The sequence below is a fragment of the Vulpes lagopus genome, chromosome 1, assembly GCF_018345385.1.
Source record: "Vulpes lagopus strain Blue_001 chromosome 1, ASM1834538v1, whole genome shotgun sequence".
Lineage (NCBI taxonomy): Eukaryota > Metazoa > Chordata > Mammalia > Carnivora > Canidae > Vulpes > Vulpes lagopus.
Genome location: NC_054824.1, coordinates 75825713 through 75850011, shown reverse-complemented (window position 1 = coordinate 75850011; position 24299 = coordinate 75825713). Strand labels below are relative to the sequence as shown.

The following is a 24299-nucleotide window of genomic DNA, read 5'->3' as shown; positions in this document are numbered from 1 at the left end:
TGGAGTGAGAGGATAAATTAGACAAAAATGGAGAAAACCCCCCATCTGTGGAAATCCAGAATGGTGCATAGTGCTGATACAGAGGTTCTGGGGCAAGATCCTAATGTGGCAAAGCCACTAACTTACCTCACTCTGAGCACTGACCTGCCTCAGACATTTCATTTCTTCATTTTTCTTTCCACTATGAAGATACTTATCCCTAAGGGTTATTTAGCATCTATATAGCACTTACTGGCTCCTTCTTCACTCCTTTGTCAAACCTATGATAAGAAATGCAGATTTTACAGATTTTATTTATTTCATAGCAAGCATACAATTTCACAACTAACCAAATCATTTTATTTTTTTAAAGGTGGTTCCAAGCTAGGCCTCATGAGCCTGAGATTAAGATCTGAGCTGAGATCAAGAATCAGATGCTTGGGGCACCTGGGTGGTTCAATTGGTTCAGCATCTGACTCTTGATTTCAGCACAGGTCTTGACCTCAGGGTTGTGAGTTTGAGCTCTCCATGCCCAGCATGAAGCCTACTTAAAAAAAATAAATAGTTAGATGCTTAACCAACTGAACCACTCAGGGTGTCCCTAAATCATTTTAGAATAGTGGCATAACCTGTTTAAGATTTAAGACTCTGGGGCCTGGGGTGGCAAAGTGTGCTGAGGCATGTGACAAGAAAGCAAATTCTATTCTTTGTGGTTATCTTGCTTACATTTTCATGACCTCAAACAGATACATCAAAATCTTCAAGATATACACATTCATATGTGTGAATGCATGTGAAAATCTCTTCCAAGTTGGTTGTAGCCCTCTTGAAATGTCACTATGAAACCTAATGGGGTGGGGAGAAGAAGCCAGGAGGTGTTCACATACTGTGACTTGAGTATTTCCAAATGTGATAATGTCGGAAAGTTGTTGAGTCACTGTTTCTGTCTAAATTGAAAAAATTAACTATTAGTGGCATTGAGTGTTAAAGTGGCATTGAGTCGAAGATACTAATGTCTATGAATAATACCTATGAAATAAGCTATATTTTATGAACATACCATACCCAAAGGTAAATAGTATAATATGTAAGATGGAGACAGCTTTATCTTCAGTATGCTATGCAAATAATACTGGCTTAATTCAGCTACTTGAAGTAATTTATTACATATAGTTTTAGTTGCTTTTAGGAGATATTTAAAGCTTAAAAAAATCTAAATGTTATTAAAATTTCCCACAATCAGGTCACACATGCTAGGTTTAATCAACTTCATATGGGCAGCCCTGGTGGCTCAGTGGTTTAGCGCCATCTTCAGCCCAGGGCCTGATCCTGGAGACCCGGGATCGAGCCCCACGTGAGGCTCCCTGCATGGGGCCTGCTTCTCCCTCTCCCTGTGTCTCTCATGAATAAATAAATAAAATCTTAAAAAAAAAAATCAACTTCATAAAATGTTTGGGTCTATGCCACTGGACGGAATGGCTCCAAGTGCACATGGTGAAAGCATGTTCAGGAGATAGATTCTCCTTTCTCAAACTACATTCAGGTTATGAAGAAGAATCACACTCCAAGACTAAAGCCACAATCTACTTGCTGCTACTCCAGAGTGTGGTATGTGAATGTGCCAGGGTGGTCATGCAAGGAGACTCATAGTCCACAGCATAAAACAAAAGCGACTGGAATAATCTGCAGCCAGAGAAGCTTGACTTGAATGGTTTTAGTGTGCTCCTTTTCCTACATAAGTACTTGAGGAGGGCTACTCACTATAGCTTTACATAAGATCTGTCCCTATTCTCTAAGTAGGATAATTTACTCCATTTAAAGTAGAAATTGAATTATTTCACAATAAGCTCCTCATATTCCCCAAATAGTGCGCACGGCTTGTGTTCTTCATCCAAATTTTTAAAAATTGATGGTAAGTAAAGACAAGATACAGATTGGTTTCCATTTTTATTAAAGTTCTGTTTTTGTTTTTGTTTTTTTTTACTAAGGAATACATTACACGTAAAGTTCAATAACACAAATAAAGATTAGTTCTCAAATCTTCTATTTCATTTATCAAAAATGTAAACATAAAAAAAATAATTTACCATTTCTTTCCCTATCCTGACTGTATAAAAAAAAAAAAAAAAGTCATCCTTTCATGTTATTTCTTTCTTCAGAATGAGTAGCACAGACATTATTAAAATATATTTGTCCTCCAGCCAGGGCTGCAAGGACATGGCATGAATGACTAGTGCCCACTGTGAAAAGGGTCTGTGAGGCTGTCACTGACCACTGTCCATCTCCTCTACCAGGACTGTTCAAATGCCCTCAGAGATGGCTCTTCTCTCTCCACTCGATGTCCAAGGACACGGACAGCGCTACGGCACTGAGCACAAGACACTGTGATGGACATGATGTGCAAGCTGGCATACTCCAGGACGCAGAGCCAGCAATGACCTACCGAGTCTGGATGAGTGTTAGTCATAGAATATTAGAGTTGAAAGACTCTGAGAAAGCAGCTAGTCATTTTACAGTTCATCTCATTCAGTAAGTCTTCTATAATATTGAGGAGAATATTGATTAAATTTTATAGAATACTCAGGTATATTTATGTATCTTCCTAAAGTCACTTAAACTTCATTAATTTGTTTCATCTTCAAATATTGATAAACTCTAAGCCAACATACTAGGCTGAAGCTAATTTCAAGCATAATTTATAACATTTTAAGAATGTCTATTTGGACTTAACAAAAATAAATATCCTTAAGAAGTAAGTAAGGGAAAAGGATGTTCTTCAGGAGGATATTAGAGGGGTCTACATTAAGACTACCAGTTTCTTAACTGCTTGCCAGTTTCTTTAAAGCTGTCAGCTTAAGTCTGCCTACATGGCTTTTGCTGCCTTCCTATAAATTCTGTTCTTGAAAACCTGAGAAACAAATTCACTTGTTATTGACAATTGGGACATTAATACTATCAAAATGAACCTAAATCTGAACTGAAAACTGAGGTAGTCTAGTCAGTTTTTATATGCACTCCACACTTTTTGAGTCAGAGACTCTATTGTCTGTCCCCAGATCAGCCACTCCTCCTTCTCCTCCCACCTCACTTCCACCAGTGGCCGCAGTCTGCTAGTCTTCTCAGTGAACCACTTTTGTTAACATAAAGGGCATCCTGCCACAGGATACCAACATTTAGGCCATTTCAAATTCTTCAGTTCAAAGATGAATCCTAGCCTACTAATTCTGCATTAAAATCTCAGATTTTAAGTGTGTTTTTAGAATATGGTCATATTCTAAGTGACTCAAATGTTCCCTTTAACATTTCCTACAGGTTCAGTGGCCTTCTAAGTCTTCAAGGAGTACACTAGGAGGAATCGGTGATAAGCAACCACTCTCAAGACTCGTTGAAGAAGGAAGACACAGGAGCCATTAGTTACCCTCAGAAAGGCAAGATTTCTTAGCCTCATACTTCATCAAATTCCTTATTTGTGCAGAGAAAACACTAGGGTATCAGATTCCAAGCTTAATAAATATATATAGAAAAAATGTCATCTATAATATTTTCTTCAGAAAGTCATTAGTGCAAATATAATTATATCAATAAAAAATAAAGCAAAAATATATTTCAAGTATAAAAAGCACCATGCTCGGAAACAATACTACCTAAATGGCATTACTGCACAACAGTCAAAATATAATCAAACCTACCACTGTGAATCTCAAATATACTATCCATTGTATTTTTGGTGAAATTCTTTATACAACTTTGCAGGATGATTCATAATCACAATAGATATATAAATTTAGAGTTTTATGATTTTCTTTAAAAATACACTCTACACTTTTCTCTGACCTTTAAAGTAAGTGTGACAAAGGCAGAAAACTGAGCACTGGCCTGACACCATTACTATTAGTTTCTCTTTAGCTGAAGTCGGCTATGCTAGAGACTCCCAGCTTTTTTACAATGACAAATACCTCCAATTTAAAACTGCATGCAAATACATATTTAAAATTTATGCATTAGAAAAAAGCAGCTTTCCTCTATGCTGGGGTGGTAGTTTGGCTCCAATACCAAATAATCAGTTGGAATTATACTGCTTGCTCACTTAACACAATCTCTTAAATGGAGCACTCAATAACTATATGCTGAGTTAAAGAACCAACGAATGAATGAATGAGTGAAAAAATCTTGTCCAGGAGTTATGTTTATAATGCTGCAGGATTTCATTAGCTGTAGAGAGAACTGGGCATTACTAATCATTAATAAATTTCAAATTGGAATTACTAAGAGGGAGTGGTAAGCTCTAGTACCAGAGCAGAATTGCTTCTGAGGATGAGAGTCTACGTGGTAACAAGAGTGTCAAAAGAAGGAAGCAAAAAATTATCTCCTTTTACGTTGTTTGTTTTTGCCTGCCAAATCCATTCCCTTGTCTGTGGTTTCGCTGGATAGTAGGTAGTGACAATGGGAATCTTGCTCATCCATTCATAAATGTTACTAATGAGATGACAAGGCATTTGGCTACCTTACCAGAGTCATAGTTACTACTGCCATTTACCTGTGCTTCATTGAGCTTCTTCATTTTGACATTCAGAGCACTTGGCAGAAGTCACACTGAATCAAGAACATCACTTCCTTTTAAAGGACAGGCAATTTTCTGACTTCTGTCGACTGAGTTTTATGTTGTGGGTAAAGGCAGCCCTACTAAATAGGCCCTACACCCAACCTGCACTTTGCTATTAGTAAACAATTCAGACCACCTTGTTTTGACTCATATTTTTCTTCTTATATATGATTTTCAGATAGTAGAAATTCTTCTGTAACACTTTCGTGGCATACTTGCAAGTAACTGCGTATCTCCCTATGTAGTACCATAATTTATCTTCATTAGTCAAAAAGGAATAGTTCTGTTTTTGCTGGATTACAGTTGTCATAATTATTATCTGAAAAACATACAATTATGTTTTCTTCTGTTTGCATGTCTTCAGTGTTCTTACAGGGCAGAGTATTTTTCTCTCTCTGCTCCCACAGTTTTTCAAGTCATTATTAAACTACTGGAGAATACACTGAAGGGTCTACCAACACATAATGGTTCAGTAGTAAACTGTCACATAGCTGGTTTGAAAAAGGCAAGCATGGTTAAATCATAAGATGAGCAAAACATAATAAAAAAAAGCCTTTTAGAATAATGAGGACAATGTTTTAAGACTATCATGCACAGCTATTAAATTCAATATAGGTACAGCAGTGATGTAGAAACCCAATTCAATTACTATCTGTAAGTCAAAGGACAATTTATACTTTTGAGGACAGGATTCATAACTTATAATCTTGTAATAGCTGTTTTTTAAGTTGCTGCAGTACTGATGAACTTTCCCAACATTTTAGGTTAATGAAAATGCTGGGGTATGTAATCACTCTGAAAATTTCACCAATTATCTCATTTTCAAAGGCAAACTTCAGGCAGGTTATATATCTTGACAGATAAAGACATGGTGACTTAGAATTCCTTCTCCTCCTCCAACCTCTGAGGCTGTTGGGCTGCTGCTGAAGAGTGACTGCTGTGAAGTTCTGCTTCAAGGTCCGACTGTGGTCAACACTTCCAAGCCAAAGTCAGGAACATCACTTTTGCCATCTGTACAGGCTGGCACTCACCCAGATTTTGTGCTTTGTTCGGAAGAACATGACACAAAGGAATGTCTTGAGAATTCACTTTTCCACTCCTAGTGCCATGCACACAGAAGAAATCCAGCCAGCAGAGGAAAGAGATTGCCTAGCAAAAGCCAGAGGGTGGCTACCAGGCTAGAGGAACGGGAACAGAGATCTAGGGTAGAAAACAAGAAATTGACTTTCTGGAGACATTTCTGGAATAAATCATACCAACTAAAAACTGACAGATGAGTACAGGTGACTATTAAAAGGTAAACAAGGACCACCTTGGAGAGGAGAATCAAAATTAACTTCCTGAAACCTAGATATGCAAAGTCATTTTTATACATTTATGGAAAAAGAACAAAATATTTTATGCAAGAAGAAAAGATGATGTACCCACCATATCGAAGTTAGGAGCAGCACCCCCCCCAAAAAAAGAAGTCTTCAGGAAATATCCCAACAAAGCCTAAGATGCTATAAAGGAAAGTAAATAGTGTTGCAATACATTTCCCAAGATACAGTCACTTGTGCCAGTGGTGCCATGCCAGCAAACTGAAGCTTAGATAACTTTTATGTTCCTCCACTTGACCAGAAACGCGATACCAAGAAAGCTAATCTTCAATTGCTAAGCCAGCTCTGGGATCTGTACTTATTTCCTTTGTCCTTCATCTTTCTATATAAGGTCAGATATGCCACCCCAGCCAATCAACTTAACCCGAGTACTTGTTTCCTGCTTGCAGTTCTTTTCCCTGATTTTGCAGTTCTCTGTACTCTTGAGAGTAGAGATTCCCTGCTTTATGAAGTGTGAAATAAAATTTGCTTAGATCAACTAAATTTTCTTTCTGATTAACACAAGGGAATGCTATTAACAATTATACCAAGACCATAAGCACATGCACTGTCCAGGTAAACATATGGTCCCTGATCTCTAACTACCTACCCATCTATCTGTATCATGCCAGGCTGATACGGAAATGGTAGAAGATTCTATGGTCTTGGGCACTAGGAATAAATTTTAATTTAGCCACATGTTGTTCTCAGGGCTAAAATGACTTCCCGAAATAATTCTCAGAATGGAAAACATTTTTATTGCAGTCAAGAGAACAGGTCAGCCTGACTTTATTTTAGAATGAGTTGTCCTTTCTAATATTTCGATCAATGAAGAATCAACCAAGCTTCAAGTCTGACTTGCTTAAAAGGTGAGAAAAATAATATCAAGGCACCGGAGCTTATTCTTCTGGGCACAAGGCAGTGTGGATAAAGTATTTTTTAAAATTGTTTTACTGCCTGTAAGCCAGGTAAATCATGGGGAATCTCTATTCTTCAATGGAATCATGCTGGTATTTGTTAAATCTTTTAAAAAATCCCACTTAGTAAGAATGGTCCTTCTCAAAGTGTAGTCCTTGTGTCAACAATATCAGCATTACCCTGGAACTTGTTAAAAATGCAAATTTGCAGGCTCCAACCCAGATCTTTTGAACCTGAAACTCTTGATTTTAACATAATTCTGATGCATGCTAAAGTTTGAGAACTTCTGACTTAGGACTTCACTATCTAATATGGCAGCCACAGCTCTATGTGCTACTTAAATCTAAATTAATTAAGATAAAATAGTTTCTCACATTAACCACACTTTACATCTTCAACAGTCATATGTGACTAATGACTATTGTATTGGATAGTGCAAACTATGGAACATTTCCATCAACCCAGAAAGTCCTATGGGATAAATTCTGGCTTAGAGCATCAGGTAGAGTGGTTCTGGCTGCATTAAGGAATGGGATCCTGGAGAGACTAACAACACAGGCATATTCCTTTATCTCTTGATTTTCAACTTGGCCCAAAGGAAACAGGAGAACTATCATTTATCTACCGTTGGTACTAAAATTTAACGAGCTATTAAAACATTTTTTTTTCAAGCTATTAAAACATTAATGGCAGTTTTGGAACATTTGTTCTTCAAAAACACTGCACTTTCTGTGCAAATACTAATTGAAATTAAAAGATTCAAATAGAGGGTTTCAAAGTGAATTAGAGACAATAAGATCTGGGTTTTTATCTGAACTTCATTATTTATTAGTTCATGGATAATACATTACTTAATCTCTTTATTCCTTAGTTTTCTCATGTGTAAAACAATAATTCCTACCTCATGAGATTTTGTGACAGTTAAATGCAATGTTATAGACATAAAGCACTTGGCAAAGTGTCTAACATTCAATAAATGGAAACAAAAACAACCCCTAAGATCTAAAGAGACTAGAAAGAAGTCAGAAATAAATCTTTCATAGTCACTAATGGAAAACTCTCTTAGGCAATACAGAACAACTATCTAGTCACACTCTAATCACATTCTAGCATTTAGAAATGACAACTAGAGAAAAGGAGAGAGAAAACAAGGGGTTCTACGTTCTAAGAGAAATTACAAATAAAAGAAAAGGCCATGTGAACTAACACCTAAGAACAACAACAATCAGAAGAATTTAGGGAGAAGAATATTTTACACTTCCTCCAGAATATTAGCACTTTTAATGTTTTAAAGGCATGTCTAAAAACTTAAAAACTTTCATAAAACAAATAGATTAGGGGTGATCATTTAATAAGCTTCATCATAGGTTAATTCTAATTATTAGAATTAAATGTATTAGTATTTCTCATACAAATACATTTAAAGCATCAAAATATTTTTAGAAGTTTGGGGGGTCAAAGAAAAGCATTAAACAGAAACAAACTATTTACCTGAAAGAAATATCTATCATAGTTTCTTTTTTTTTTTTTTTTTTAAGATTTTATTTATTTATTCATGAGAGACACACAGAGAGAGGCAGAGACACAGGCAGAGGGAGAAGCAGGCTCCATGCAGGGAGCCTGACATGGGACTCGATCCCGGGACTCCAGGATCAGGCCCTGGGCTGAAGGCAGGCGCTAAACTGCAGAGCCACCTAGGTTGCCCTCTGTCATAGTTTCTGACACAATGAATATTCAGTGAAGGCTCAGGATGCTCCGTGTTCACGGAGCTCTTCCCACATTAACAAATATGGTAAGTCAGGATATTTTAGAATTTCAACAGTGATGTGTATGTTTAAAAAGTAAGGCCTAAGGGACGCCTGGGTGGCTCAGTGGTTGAGCATCTGCCTTTGGTTTAGATCATGATCCTGGGGTCCTGGGATCAAGTCCCACTTTGGTTCCCTGAGGGGAGCCTGCTTCCCCCTCTGCCTCTGCCTCTCTCTCTTGTTATCTCTCGTGAATAAAAAAAAAAAAAAAAAAAAAAAAAAGCAAGGCCTAAAATAATCTATTCTTGTAATAGTTACACATTTTTCAAAATTGTAGTAGTGGGGGCATCTGGGTGGCTCAGGTCACGATCTCAGGGTCCTGGGACTGAGCCCCACATGGGGCTCCCTGCTCAGCAGGGAGTCTGCTTCTCCTTCTGCCTCTGCCCCTCCCCATACTTGTGCACACACTCTCTCTTTCAAATAAATATAATATTTAAAAAAATTGTAGTAGTGATTTGGCAGTTGCAACACTCTTCCGAGCCTCCTTCCTCATAGAAATGGGTAAGTTAATAGGGAAATCAAGCACATCCTAGCAGCACCATATCAGAAGGGTGACTGATAAGCAGGGAGCAGAATAAGCAGTCTAAGGTGCAGACTATGCAGGTGGAGGGGTGGGTCGTTTGCCATCTTTACCCCCCACCTTCTTTTAATAGATTCACTTGTCTTTGTCTTACTCCAAGGAGAGGAAATAATGATCTCATAGCCTCTTTACCTGGTCTGGATTTCCCCTCTTTCCCAGACATTCTTCTACAGTACTCCTAAGACTCTCACCCCTGAACCAGCTGGAATAACTATTTCAACTCTAACTGCCAATGGCTCAATATCTGCTCCTCTCTTGGACAATGAAATGGTGACAGATCCTTACAGTTAACTGAGATCAGGCCTGAGGATGGGAACTCCATCAGAACCACCTAACTTGTGGACTGTCAGCCCTCTTGTTCCAGCCAAAGCAATCTGACATTTACAACAAAATTAAGTCATCCTATCAGCTTCATATTAAAAGCTGGGACACCTGGGTGGCTCAGCGGTTGAGCATCTGCCTTCGGCTCAGAGCGTGATCCCAGGGTCCCTGGATCGAGTTCCGCTCGGATTCCCTGCGTGGAGCCTGCTTCTCCCTCGGCCTATGTCTCTGCCTCTCTCTCTCTGTCTCTCATGAATAAATAAATAAAACCTTTAAAAAAAAAAAAGTAAAAGTTAACTAAGAGTATTGAAGACTATTTGTACTATTTACCACGACCAAAAGTACCTAAGATCTTATATAATTTCAAATAATTCATTGTGTTATTACTATTATAACTGTAGAAAACAGCTAATCCCCAAAGTTCTGTGAAGAAAAGAGCTAACATAGAAGGCCTGAGATTGCCATCCTTCAAAGTCCTACTTGCAAGGATGGCGTTTAGCTGGTGTCTGAGAACAGGTTCCCGCCCAACTTCACAGTAGTGGCCTCTTTCCCTTTGCTGACTGTGCCCTGTATCTCTTCGCTATAACAAATCTTAGCCACAAGTACAAAGACAGCCTGAGTCCTGTGAGTCCTAGAGAGTCACCAAACCCAGAGGTGGTCTCAGGCACCCCGGGGCACCCCACATGTACCAGTCTCCTAAAACTCACACTCTACTTATCAGCTCATGTCTGTAGAAAGCCCCCAGGGTTGGGAAAGAAAGGAAACTAAATCTTAGAGGTGGAGAAACTCTGAGGTGTAAATGAATGTAGCCCTCCATTTTCAACCAGACTGTGGAACAGGCAAAGGGCTACACAGTTCCATTAAAAAAAAAAATACCTCCAACTGAGAAAATGAAATTGTGCATAACATCTTTATTATTCAATTCTAAAAATGTCAGACTATGATAAAATCACATAGGTCATTTAAAATCTCATAGATCTTAGGTCAGAGCTTTAATTGAGAATTCATGAATTCTACTTTTATAACTCTCAGAAACGGGTCATCAGTCTTAGTTTACACATCTTCAATAATGGGAAACGCCCCATTCTCAAGGCAGTTCTTTCCTTTACTCTCCTGGACTAATGACTGAAAGGATTTAACTGAAATCTGTCTCCCTACAACTTTGTTCTGTTAGTCTCAGTTCTACTCTAGAGTCTGAGACAATGAGAAAAAATATACCTCAGTGAAAACCACTTTGCCTCTACTAGCCCATCTTTCTTTATCACTTTGTGCATGTGTTTTTGTGTCCCTGCACCTTTCTCTTCTTTGTGTACTGGTATGTCAATCCCTTCTTTAAGTATCTTTTCCAGTGTCTTTTCCTTTCTTCTGCCTCACCTACTCGTAACACAGGCATACTTCTGAGATATTGAGAGTTCAGTTCCAGACCACCACCATTAGGCAAGTATTGCAATAAGTCAAGTCAAATGAATTTTTTTTCCTGGTGGATTTAAAAGTTGTATTTACACTGTACTGAAGGCTATTAAGTGTGCAATAGCATATGTCTAAAAAAATGTACAGACCTTAATTTAAAAGTACTTTGTTGTTCAAAACTTCTAACCATTATCTGAACTTTCTAGAAGTTATAGTCTTTTTGGCCGGTGGAGGGTCTTGATTTGACGTTGACGGCTGCTGACTGGTTAGGGGTGGTAGCTGCTGAAGGTTGGGGTGGTTCTGGCTATTTCTTAAAATAAGACAACAATGAAGTTTGCCACATTGATTGACCTTTCCTCTCACAAATGATTTATTTCTCTGTAGCACATGATGCTATTAGATAGCATTTTACCCACAGTAGAACTTCTTTCAGATTTGGAATCAATTCTCTCAAACTCTGCCACTGATTTATCAACTAAGTTTATGTCATATTCTAAATCCTTTGTTGTCCTATCAATAGTCTTCACAGGATGTGCACCAAGACTAGTTTCCATCTCAAAAAACCACTTTCTTTCCTCATCTGTAAGAAGCAACTCCCTCATCCATTCAAGTTTTATCATGAGATTGCATCAATCTAGTCACATCTTCATGACTGTTTCCCCCACATCTGTGCTTACTTCCTCCCCTGAAGCCCTGGACTCTCAAAGTCATGCATGAGGGTTGAAATCATCTTCTTCTAAATTCCTGTGAATGTGGGTATTTTGACTTCTTCTCCAGAAACACAAATGTTCTTAATGGCATTTAGAATCGGGAACCCTTGCCAGAAGGTTTTCAATTTACTTTGCTCAAATCCATCAGAAGAATCACTATCTATATCTTATAAAATATATTTCTTAAATAGTAAGACTTGAAAGGCAAGATTACTCCTTGATCTGTGGGCTGCAGAATGGATGCTGTGTTGGTGGGTATGAAAACAACATGAATCTCATGGTTCATTTCCCTGGAGCTCCTGGATGACCAGGTGTATTCACAACGAGCAGTAATTTTTAAAAGGAGTCCTTTTTTTCTGAGAAGTAAGTCTCAATAGTGGGCTTAAAATAGTAAACCATGCTGGAACAGATGTGCTGTCTTCCAGGCTTGTTTCATTTACAGAGCAAAGGCAGAGAGGATCTGGTCTAATTCCCAAGGGCCCTAGGATTGTCAGAATGGTAAATGAGCACTGGCTTCAATTTCAAGTTCCTGCATTAGCCTCTAACAAGAGAGCCAACCTATCCTTGGAAGCTTTGAAGTCAGGCCTGACTTCTCTCTAGCTATGAATGACCTAGATGGTATCTTCTTCCATTGGAAGCTTCATCTACATTGAAGATCTGTTGTTTAGTATAGCCACTTCCACTACATCTGAGCTAGATCTCCTGGATAATTTGCTGCAGCTAATACAATAGCACCTGCTGCTTCCCCTTACACTTTTATGTTACAGAGACAGCTTCTTTCCTTAATCTCATGAAACAACCTCTGCTAGCTTTCAACTTTTCTTCTGCAGCTTCCTCACTTCTCTTTGCCTTCCTAGAATTAATTGAAGAGAATTAGAGCCTTGCTGTGGGTTAGTTTGGCTTAAGAGAATGTTGTGGCTGGTTTGATCTTCTATCCAGATAACTCGGACTTTCTTCACATAAGAAATAAGGCTGTTTCACTTTTTAAAAATCATTCTTGTTTGTATTCACTGTAATATCATTTTTCGTTTCAAGAACTTTTCCTTTGCATTCACAACTTGGCTAACTGACATGACTAGCTTTTGACATGCTAAGTTGAGTCATTTCTAGCTTTTGATTTCAAGTGACAGACATGTGATTCTTCCTTTAACTCGAACACTTAGAGGACATGGTAGGGTCATTAATTGGCCTAATTTCAATATTGCTGTATCTAAGGGAATAGGGAGGACTGAGGAAGGGGAAGGAAATGGGAATGCTGGTAGGTGGAAGATGTCAGAACACACAGAATTACCAATTAGGTTCGCTGTTTTATGAGTGTGGTTCCTGGTGCCTCCCAAAGAACACACTACAATAATAACATCAAAGATCACTGATCAGAGTTCACCATAATAATAATTAAAAAGTTTAAAACACTGTGAGAATTACCAAAGTGTGACACAGAGATGTGAACTGAGCCAGTGCTGTTGGGAAAGTGGTGCTCGGTACTGGCAGAGCTGCTGACACAGTTGGCACACACCTTTCATTTTATTTATTTGAGAGAGAAAGAGAGAGAGCGTGCATGAGAGACAGCATGAGCAAGTGGAAGGGAGAAGCAGACTCCCTGCCGAGCAGGGAGCTGGATAACTTGATCCCAGGACCTGAGCAGATGGCAGACACTTAACCAACTGAACCACTCAGGTGCCCTCCATTTGTAATAAGTGCAGTATCTGTGAGGTGCAATAAGGTAAAGAAGAATAAAACGAGGTATGCCTGTATAACTGAAATACATTTAACTGCTTTTTGCGTTTAATGAGAATTTTGTTTACACTTGATTTCAAAATGAATGGTGGAAACATTGTTTTTGTAATCTTGAATGAATTTTATTTTTTTATTTTTTATTTTTTTTTTGCAAATCAGAGGATCTTTAGACAGAAAAGTTCCTTATCCTTGCTTTTACTGAACGGAAGTGTCATATTTACTCACCTTCAATTTCTAACAATGTGGGAAGGAGGCTTTCTCATAAAACTGCAATTAGAAGAGCAGATGCTCCACCTGTTTTAGAATTTCCTTGAAGGGAATTTCCAACATTATATAAGAAAAGTCCTTGTCTTTACTCCAACCACAGAGACTACTCACCTAGTGGCAGAGCTCGGGTCAAGTTAGCAGCTGGAGGATCTCTTTCTGGAGGACAGAGCTCACAGAAGTCCCAACAAGATGGGCAGAGTAGGTTACCGTCATGAATCCAGCCATTCATCTGAATACTGACGGGGAGGACCTGTCCAGCTCGACTACACAAATATGAAGTGTTCTGAACCCAAACTGTCAGACCTTGAGGAGAACAAGAAACCTTCAAATAGGAAAAGAAAAAATCAGGTCAATAAGATTCTCATATATGATATTATGAGCCTTTTTTCACCTACGGGAAAATACATTAGAATTTACTAAAAATGTTGACTATAAAACACAATTTGGGATATAGGCATATCTTTAATCTCATATAAAGTTAAATTATTCAGGTCTAAAAGAACTTTCACTCTGGGGTAGCAGTTCTTAAACTTTTACTTTAGCACTTTCAAAAAAATCTGAGGAAAGCTATGGACACTTTTCTGTAAATACATAAGACAGCACACAACTTACAATTTGGATTCATAGACCCCTGAAGCCAAGTTGTCAAGAATAACATTTCTTTTTTTTTTTTTTTTTTTTATTTATTTATGATAGTCATACAGAGAGAGAGAGAGAGAGGCAGAGACATAGGCAGAGGGAGAAGCAGGCTCCATGCACCAGGAGCCTGACGTGGGATTCGATCCCGGGTCTCCAGGATCGCGCCCTGGGCCAAAGGCAGGCGCCAAACCGCTGCGCCACCCAGGGATCCCAAGAATAACATTTCTGTAGGGGCACCTGGCTGGTTCAGTCGTAGAACATGCAATGCAACTCTTGATCTCAGGATTGTGAGTTTGAGTTCCACATTGGGTGTGGAGACTAGTGAAATATAAAAAAACTTACAAAAAAATAATAAAACCTTAAAAAAAACATTTCTGTAGATTATAGTATCCTCATTATACTTCAGCTGAAACCTTTGTCAAAGAGCCATTATTCAGCATGTCATTTTCTCCACAAGTCGTAAGTTTTGTAAATCAAATTTTTATTAGTTATTTTAAATTATAAAAATAATATATGCTCATTGTAAAAAAAAAAAAAAAGAAAAGAAAAAGTAATACAGCACAGAAATGTGCATAGTAAAAGTTTTTTATTCTTTTTCACTATCCCAGATCTGCTCAGGTATAAAAATGGTCCTAGTGATTATACATGGACTGGTAACATCTTTAAAGGTAAGACTCGGGACACCTGGGTGGCTCAGTGGTTGAATGTCTGTCTTTGGCTCAGGGCATGATTCCGGGATTCTGGGATTGAGTCCTGCATCAGGCTCCCTGTGAGAAGCCTGCCTGCCCCTCTGCCTCTCTCTCTCTCTCTCATGAATAAATAAATAAAATCTTTTTAAAAAATAAATAAATAAAGGTAAGACTCATATCTTAACTGCAAGGGGTAACTAATAAAGTCAATTTTATTTTATTATTTAAGATTTTATTTATTTATTCATGAGAGAGACACGTGCACACACACAGAGGCGGAAACACAGGCAGAGGGAGAAGCAGGCTCCATGCAGGGAGCCCGATGGGGGACTCGATCCCGGGTCTCCAGGATCAGGCCCTGGGCTGAAGGCAGGCACTAAACCGCTGAGCCACCTGGGCTGCCCTAAAGCTAACTTAAAAAAACAAAACAAAACAAAACAAAACAAAAAAACAAAAAAAGAATTTTTCTTTCTTTCTTTCCTTTTCCTTTCTTTTCTTTCTTTTCCTTTCTTTCTCTCTCTCTCTCTTTCTGAGATAGGGAGGTGTACAAGGGACAGAAGGGGAAGGACATGGAATCTGGAGCAGACTCTAGGTTAAGCATGAAGCCCAAAAAAGGGCTCCATCTTATGACCATGAGATCACGACCTGAGCCCAAACCAAGACGATGTTTAAACAACTGAACCACCCAGGTGCTACCATTAAAGCTAACTTTTTTTTTTTTTTTTTTAAGATTTAAGAGTTTATTTATTTATTCATGAGAGACACACAGAGAGGTAGAGACATAGGCAGGGGGAAAAGCAGGCTCCCTGAGGGGAACCTGATGCAGGATTTGATCCCAGGACCCCAGGATCAGGATTCGAGCCAAAGGCAGATGCTCAACCACTGAGCCACCCAGGCATTCCTAAAGCTAGCTTTTTTTTTTTTCTAAAGCTAACTTTTAAAAAAATTTTAAATGTCTTCTTCAAAGGTGTTTCTTTCTTCTTCTTCTTCTTCTTCTTTTTTTTTTTTAAAGATTTTATTTATTTATTGAGAGACACAGAGAGAGAGAGAGGCAGAGACACAGGCAGAGGGAGAAGCAGACTCCACGCAGGGAGCCCTATGCGGGACTCGATCCTGTGATTCCGGGATCATGCCGTGGGCTGAAGGCAGGTGCTAATCCACTGAGTCACCCAGGGATCCCCATTCAAAGGTGTTTTCTTTTTCTTTTCTTTTTTTTTTTTTTAATATTTTATTAATTTATTCATGAGAGACACAGGGAGAGAGAGGCAAAGACACAGACAGAGGGAGAAGCAGGCTCCATGCAGGGAGCCCGACGTGGGACTCGATCCTGGGCCTCCAGGATCACGCCCTGGGCCAAAGGCAGGTGCTAAACCACTGAGCCACCCAGGGATCTTTCAAAGGTGTTTTCTAAAAAGACTTCTCACTAATTTCAATTATGCTACTTCACTTTAAATATTTCTGGAACTTCTCTCCTGGGCCTATCTTCAAACCAAGTGTGTGATTCTGAGTAAGTCTGATGGTGGCAAATTTTTACTTTGCAAGTCAATGTAATTTTTAGAAATACTCCAAAATTGCCCAGAACCAACTTTGATAAAGGTAGTTGACTAAACTAGTTAACATTAAGTTAATATGGGTGTGATGCAAAATACTACATTTGATTTTCTGGGTAGCCCTGGTGGCACAGCGGTTTAGCGCCGCCTGCAGCCCGGGGCGTGATCCTGGAGACCCTGGATCGAGTCTGACGTCAGGCTCTCTGCATGGAGCCTGCTTCTCCCTCTGCCTGTGTCTCTGCCAATCTCTGTCTCTATGAGTAAATAAATAAAATCTTTAAAAAAAAAAAAAAAAGAAACACTGATTTTCTTAGGAGGCTATTAAACTATTACTAAAGGCAATTTCAAAAGAGGAGTTCCAAAAATGTATTTCAACTGAGTCATTTTTTAAATAACTCTAACTTCAACTAAGTTTAAATATAATACTAATTTGGAAATTTAAGTTCTAATAAGCTCAAGAAAACAAAGTGTAACCTCTTCTGTAAGTCTGTCCCACATCTAGTTAGCGCTGCCATAACTACAGTGCAATGTAATTATTCTTTTAAGTGAAAATTGCCTGAATACTGTGCTCGGTGGCCAAAAAGGATACCAAAGAAGCCCATGACACAGTGCCTGTCCTGTAACAGCTTTAACTGAGGCGAGAAGGGTGGCATATGAATCCCCTTTGGCCCCAGATTTATTTATTTATTTATTTATTTAATTTTTTTTTTTTTTATTGTTTCCAAGATTTTATTTATTTTTTATTTTTTTTATTTTTTATTTTTTTTTTTTAATTTTTATTTATTTATGATAGTCACACAGAGAGAGAGAGAGAGAGAGGCAGAGACATAGGCAGAAGGAGAAGCAGGCTCCATGCACCGGGAGCCCGACGAGGGATTCGATCCCGGGTCGTCCAGGATCGCGCCCTGGGCCAAAGGCAGGCGCCAAACCGCTGCGCCACCCAGGGATCCCCCTGGCCCCAGATTTAATAGTGTCAGACTGTTTTATGATTAAGAGTCAATGTTGGGGATCCCTGGGTGGCGCAGCGGTTTGGCGCCTGCCTTTGGCCCAGGGCGCGATCCTGGAGACCCGGGATCGAATCCCACGTCGGGCTCCCGGTGCATGGAGCCTGCTTCTCCCTCTGCCTGTGTCTCTGCCTCTCTTTCTCTCTGTATGACTATCATAAATAAATAATAAAAAAAAAAAAATTTAAGAGTCAATGTTGGAAGGTGAAGGGACTGTAAAGTATCCTTCAGAGAAGGCACTGTGAGACTGAAAACTGAAGCAGGCATCTCCATACACTTTATACACTTTAATTCAGGGAGGATTGGGCAGATAGTGATCTGGACAGCTGTGTAGCTCTTCTCTGCAAAGTCCAGACTTCAGTATTCAGATTTTATAAAGCAAGGTGACAAGCAGAAGGTCATGTAGTAAGATCGAAAGGCTCACATGCACTTCAAAGATTTCACAAGCATCCAACAGAACACTGATCTTTAATAGACCTGCGGTGCCCGGACGCCTGGGTGGCTCAGTGGTGGAGTGTCTGCCTTTGGCTCAGGGTGTGATCCCAGAGTCCTGGGATGGAGTCCCACATTGGGCTCCCTGCGGAGAGCCTGCTTTTCCCTCCGCCTGTGTCTCTCCCTCTCTTTCTCTCTGTGTCTCTCATGAATAAATAAATCAAATCCTAAAAAAAAAAAAAAAAAAAAAAAAAAAAGACCTGTGGTGCCATCTGTGAGTCAGGAGGAGGAAAGACTATGTTATCTCTAATAGATTCATGGAAGGCGAAAGCAAGCTTCCCTGCATTCCAGCCTTGGCAGGCATTTCTAAGGTATGTATATTAATCTCCAAGGGGCCTGGAACACATAACCCCAAGAGAGTTCATCAATCAGACATGAACAAGGTGGAGGGCTAAAGATGGAATCAGTATTGTCATCACTTTTACAATCAAAAAATGGTAGAAACAAGAACAATAAAGCTGGGAAAGTTTAATAGAAGAAAGAACATTTATATCCTAAAGATGTGCATGGAATTTGGATTGCAGTGAGGGAGAAATGTGACCTGGTGGACTGTGTTAGAATCGGGGTGGGTAAGGATGGTAATCAGGTAGGGACGGGAGAAAGAGAAAGGGATGTGGACAGATCAAATAAGCACATTGAGGACAAAGAGAGCCAAACTTCCCCCCTGAGAAAGGAGTTATAAATATGGAAAGGGAGAAAACTAAGCTGAACCCTTTAGTTTTGGACTGGAATTAAAGATACTGGTACAAACTCATGGTTATATACATACACATATGGGTATATATACAAATTACACACACACATATATTTCCTGTATCTGTTTACCAAGAGGGCATGGGGAGTAGCTATACCCCAGTGGCAATGAACAGTGTATCTAACAATCGATCTTAGTCTCTTAAACACCACACTCCATTAAAATAAACTAGAGCTCCTTGAAGAATTAGTTGACGCAAGAATGGGGCAAAGAAAGTAAAGATAAATATAGAATATCTTATGCCAGAAAGCAAGGAAATATTCAAAGAAAGATGAGGAAAGGCCAGAAGGACACAGAAACCAGCCTAAAGGGGCCTCCTCTAGCCAAATCTGGGGAAACTTAAGTATCAAAATAAATAATAATAGTAATGGTAATACCTTGAATAAAATGGAATCCATGACCCACTGTTGATATAAATATGTAAATTAATAAAATGGAAGTTTGATAAAAAAATCATTGACATAGTTCTTTTCTACAAAATACTTATTTCTTTTTTCTTTTCTTTTTTTTTTTTTTTTAATATGTATTTTTTAATTTTTCTTTATTTATGATAGTCACACACAGAGAGAGGGAGAGAGGCAGAGACACAGGCAGAGGGAGAAGCAGGCTCCATGCACCGGGAGCCTGATGTGGGATTCGATCCCGGGTCTCCAGGATCGCGCCCTGGGCCAAAGGCAGGCGCCAAACCACTGCGCCACCCAGGGATCCCCAAAATACTTATTAATTACAAAGAAAATTAGTAACAAAAGAGTAACTGATAGTGAGGAAGCCTAGTAGACACCAACAAGTTAACCTCAGCAGTGAAAGGACAAATCAAGAGTGTACCATCAGAAGGACATGAGCATCACTTCTGTGATATTACTGCCCAAAATACATGACCTCAATTCTATCATGAGGAAATATCAGACAAACACAAATTGAGGCACATCCTAGAAAAAAAAATAGCTTATAATTTTTTTAAATGTCAGGGTTATAAAAGTCAAAAGACTGAGGAACTGTTCTAGACTGAAGGAGACCAGAGACATGACAACTATGCAACATGTGATATTAGTCCAGATCCTATTGCTATAAGGACATTATTGGGACGATCATAAAAACTTGAATAGGATCCAAGAATTAGATGTATCAGTGTTAATTTTCCTCCCCTCCCCTCCCCTCCCTTCCCCTTTCCCTTTCCTTTCCTTCCTTCTTCTTTTTCTTTTTCTTTGATAGGATTGTGGTTATGTAAAGGGATGTCCTTGTGTATAAGAAATATACAAAGTACTTGGGGAGGAGGGTGAAACATGTCAGCAATTTGCACTTCAATGACTCAAAAAAATTGTATAGCATTCTTCCAACTTTTCTGTCAAAAGAAGTAAAACAGGGCAGCCCAGGTGGCTCAGCGGTTTAGCGCCGCCCTCAGCACAGGGCCTGATCTTGGAGACCCGGAATGGAGTCCCACATTGGGCTCCCTGCAAGGAGCCTGCTTCTCCCTCTGCCAGTGTCTCTGCCCCCGCCCCCTGCCCCGTCTCTCATGAATAAATAAAATATTTAAAACAAAACAAAAACAAAATAAGTAAAACCACAAAAAACAAAACAGCTAATCCATGTTAAGTGTTCGGAGATTATACATATTTTCCCATATAAATGGTGGTTGGTATTAAATTAACAAAATCAACTGACAACTGTAAGTACAGGGAAACCAAGTACATTCAATCTTTATAGATGGTATTGCAAATCTGCATAATCACTTTGTGGTGCTGTGATGTTGATAAACTACTAAAACAGCCTGAAGGGATCCCTGGGTGGCGCAGCGGTTTGGCGCCTGCCTTTGGCCCAGGGCGCGATCCTGGAGACCCGGGATCGAATCCCACGTCGGGCTCCCGGTGCATGGAGCCTGCTTCTCCCTCTGCCTGTGTCTCTGCCTCTGTCTCTCTCTCTCTCTGTATGACTATCAGAAATAAATAATTAAAAAAAAATAATAAATAAATAAAAAAATAAAACAGCCTGAAGATGGGATGCCTGGCTGGCTCAGTCAGTAGAGCATATGACTCTTGATATCGGGATCATGAGTTCAAGCCCCATGATGGGTGGAAAGTTTACTTTAAAAATCAAAGAAATAATAAAATAAAATAGCCTGAAGATGTCACCCTCCTATTATAGTTGCCACTGTTCTAGCTTTATCCTCTTTAATATTTTCACTTAAGGGAATTTATTTCAAAAATTCTCTTTGTGAATGTGCTTATAAAAGCATATTTTTATCATGAAAAGTAAAAATTAACTCGATTATATAACAAGGAAATGATTTCCTTAATTATGATACTTTAAAAAGATGTAATGTCTTATGGCCACAAGGAATAACAATTATTCCTGGTTGGCTCAGCCAGTAGAGCATGCGACTCTTGATTTCAGGGTTGTGAGCTTAAGCCACACATTGCTGGTAGAGTTTACTTAAAAAAAAAAAAAAGTAATTTTTATTATTGGAAAAATCTGGAAGAGGTGTTTTGCTCCACATAAAAAGTATGAAGTGAAGGCAATAAAACAAAATTTTATGTTATGTTTACAACCAGGTCAAAACTATGAATTTAATAAATACATAAATCTGCAATGGAATTTATCAGAAAATGGCTGCTGAATTATAGTTGTCAGATTATAGCTGAAAAGTATTTATTTTGAATTGTCTTTTATAAGATTTCCAAGATGATTTTATATGAATTGTATGATATATGAATTCTATCTCAAAAAACCTGTTACCAAAAAAAGTTAATTTCATAAGTAACTTTAAAAGTAATAATTAAATTCCCAGCTACAGAAGTCCATTTAGATCTTCCAGCTGCAGGGAACCCTGGGTGGCTCAGTGGTTGAGTATCTGCTTTTGGCTCAGGTCGTGACCCCCGGGGTCCTGGGATCGAGTCCTGCATCAAACTCTCAACAGGGAGCCTGCTTCTCCCTCTGCCTGTGTCTCTGCAATCCGTGTCTCTTATGAATAAATAATTAAAATTTTAAAAAAAAGATCCTGTAGCTGCAAAGGTACAAAAAATTCTTATTTTTCAGTTCTCAGGACCATACTTTCTACCTTGATATCTATCAGTAGAGTATGTGATATTCTTTAAGTTGGATGCTCCTAAGTTATAGAATGCTTGTATCTTAGTAAGTTTTTATTTTTATTTTTTAAAGATTTTATTTATCTATTCGTGAGAGACAGAGAGGCAGAGACATAGGCAGAGGGAGAAACACCACTGAGTCACCCAGGTGTCCTTTAGTAAGTTTTTAATAAAGTGTTGCAGTCATTTAAAATCAGATGTGCAGGGGCACCTGGGTGGCTCAGTGGTTAAGTGTCTGCCTTTGGCCCAGGTCATGATCCTGGGGTCCTGGGATCGAGTTCTGCATCAAACTCCCAACAGGGAGCCTGCTTCTCCCTCTGCCTATGTCTCTGCCTCTCTCTCTGTGTCTCTCATGAATAAATAAATAAAATCTTAGAAAATAAAAAACAAAATCAGATGTGCAAATGATACAATTAAGAAAAAATAGTTTGCAACCTTTGGATTTCTAATTATAAAGGAGAAAACCTATTATTAATCTGTAGTTGATTTATTAATTCTTAAATCCATGCTTTACTCAGATCTTATGAAATAAATTGCAAATTTTTTCTATGATAAAGTAATATTTGTTCAAAAAAATTACATATATTCCATTATTTCCTTGGGATATATGCCCAAAGTAAAATTATTATAAAACTTGCTGATATATAACAATTATACATTTTTTTAAACAAATGGAAAAAGGTACTTTCTCTCAAAGAAATGACAATATTTTCACAAAACATAAGCATCCAAACTAATATTTACATAAATAAATAAGTTAAAGGTATTATCAGTACATTACATTAAAAATATAAAACGTATTTTAAAATATAAAAACCACTGATAACAAGACAAGTTTATATAACATTTGATCATATAGTTTACCTGATAACACCCACTCCCCCAGTCTGGGTAACTCAGCTTCCTCTCACACTTTTCCATGACAAATGCTGATTTCTGAATTAGACAAACTGAATGAGGTCCATACTTTTCAGCACCATAGTTTTTAAAAAGATCTGAAGCAAACCAGAGAGCATCTCTTAAAAATTGACTTTTGGCTCAAAGAACAAGAAACTGAAGCATCCCATTCTTGTGGTTAAAAGTTGCTTTAAAGATCAAACATGTTTAATGGAAATTTTCATTAAAAAAACTCAAGACAAACAGGGGTCGAAAATCAAACTGGATTCTCAATAAAGGACTTAAGTGGGAGGAAATTATTATATCAAAAACCGGAGATAAAACTGGGTCTAAAGTATCTAAATTACATAAACAGAGGAAATAGCACTAAGAATCATCTTTACTGGTAGTCTAAATAGGAGTCACTCCCCAGATGATCCATGATAGATGAAGCTAACTGATTTATATAATGAAGGCTTTTTTAGAGTGTTGCAAAAACTTTTTGGAAAGTTTTCTTGCATTTTCATCTTATGCTATGTCCTGGAGGCCCCTATATAACATGCTCATCCAGTTTCAGACTAAACACAAGCATGCAGAGGTACAGGATGGATTAAAGGACTTCTAAATAGCTAATAGACAAGGGATGAGGCTCTTAAGCCCTAGTGATAGATTGTTTTCTTTACACTTAATATAACTAAGTTTCATCTTTTGAAAACACAGAGTTCTTAAAGATAGGTATTTTATGTCAGTTTTGAAAAAGCTTAATTATGTAAGTTAAGAAAGAAAATGTAATACAGAGCAAAAGAACTTAAAAAAAACTTTTTTTGGTATTTATGAGTATTTCAAAGTTCTTGAAAAACAAAGTGATCATCATCAAAAAAAGAAAAGGGGATGGTCAGCAAACTACAGCTCTCAGGCCAAATCCTGAAGGCTACCTGTTTTTATAAATAAAGTTTCATTGGAACACTGCGATTAATTTACATATTGTCTATAACTGCTTTCACACTGTAATAGCAGAGTTCAGTAGTTCCAACAGAGACCGCATGACCTACCTACCAAGTTTAAAATATTTACTATCTTTCTCTTTACCATAAATGTTTGCCAACTCCAGCCCTAAAACAATAAAGTGTGATACCATATCTTTGGCAAACCCATAATTGACAGATGTCTGCATTTCTCAGCTCTAACATGGAACTGCTGAGTAGTTATAAGGTTTTGGACATTTATTAAATAGGTGAGTGATGAAAAAAATGACTGTACAAATCTAGTTAAAACTATCATGTTTAAAAACAAAAGGAAAAATCATTATAGTTATTTAAAATGTAAATAACAGAGTATGTAATGAAGTATGGAATAAGGGGGGGATAAAAAGGACCAGGTTAGAAATTTTGATGACCACAGAGTTAAAAACTACCTATTGCTCTCTATTAACATACCAGGTGTGATAACATTTTGTTTACAAAGGTGAATACCCAACTGTCATAGAGTTTATGGGTATTAAAAGGGAATAAATAATATGGCAAT

General features: G+C 38.2%; 1 protein-coding gene across 2 annotated transcripts in view; it reads right to left on the bottom strand.

Annotated features, from left to right (window-relative positions):
• Positions 1–1498: 1498 nt before the first annotated feature.
• LMLN (leishmanolysin like peptidase) overlaps positions 1499–24299 on the bottom strand; it is an 89489-nt gene continuing 66688 nt past the window's right edge. The window contains exons 15-17 of one of the 2 annotated variants that reach the window (XM_041771403.1): positions 22764–22894; positions 13800–14010; positions 1499–5782 (exon numbers count right to left, since the gene is read on the bottom strand). In XM_041771403.1, coding sequence (XP_041627337.1) covers positions 5682–5782; positions 13800–14010; positions 22764–22894 — 443 coding nt within the window. In that variant the 3' untranslated portion in view covers positions 1499–5681. The remainder of the gene's footprint in view (positions 5783–13799; positions 14011–22763; positions 22895–24299) is intronic. The other variant, XM_041771413.1, reaches the window with a different exon arrangement.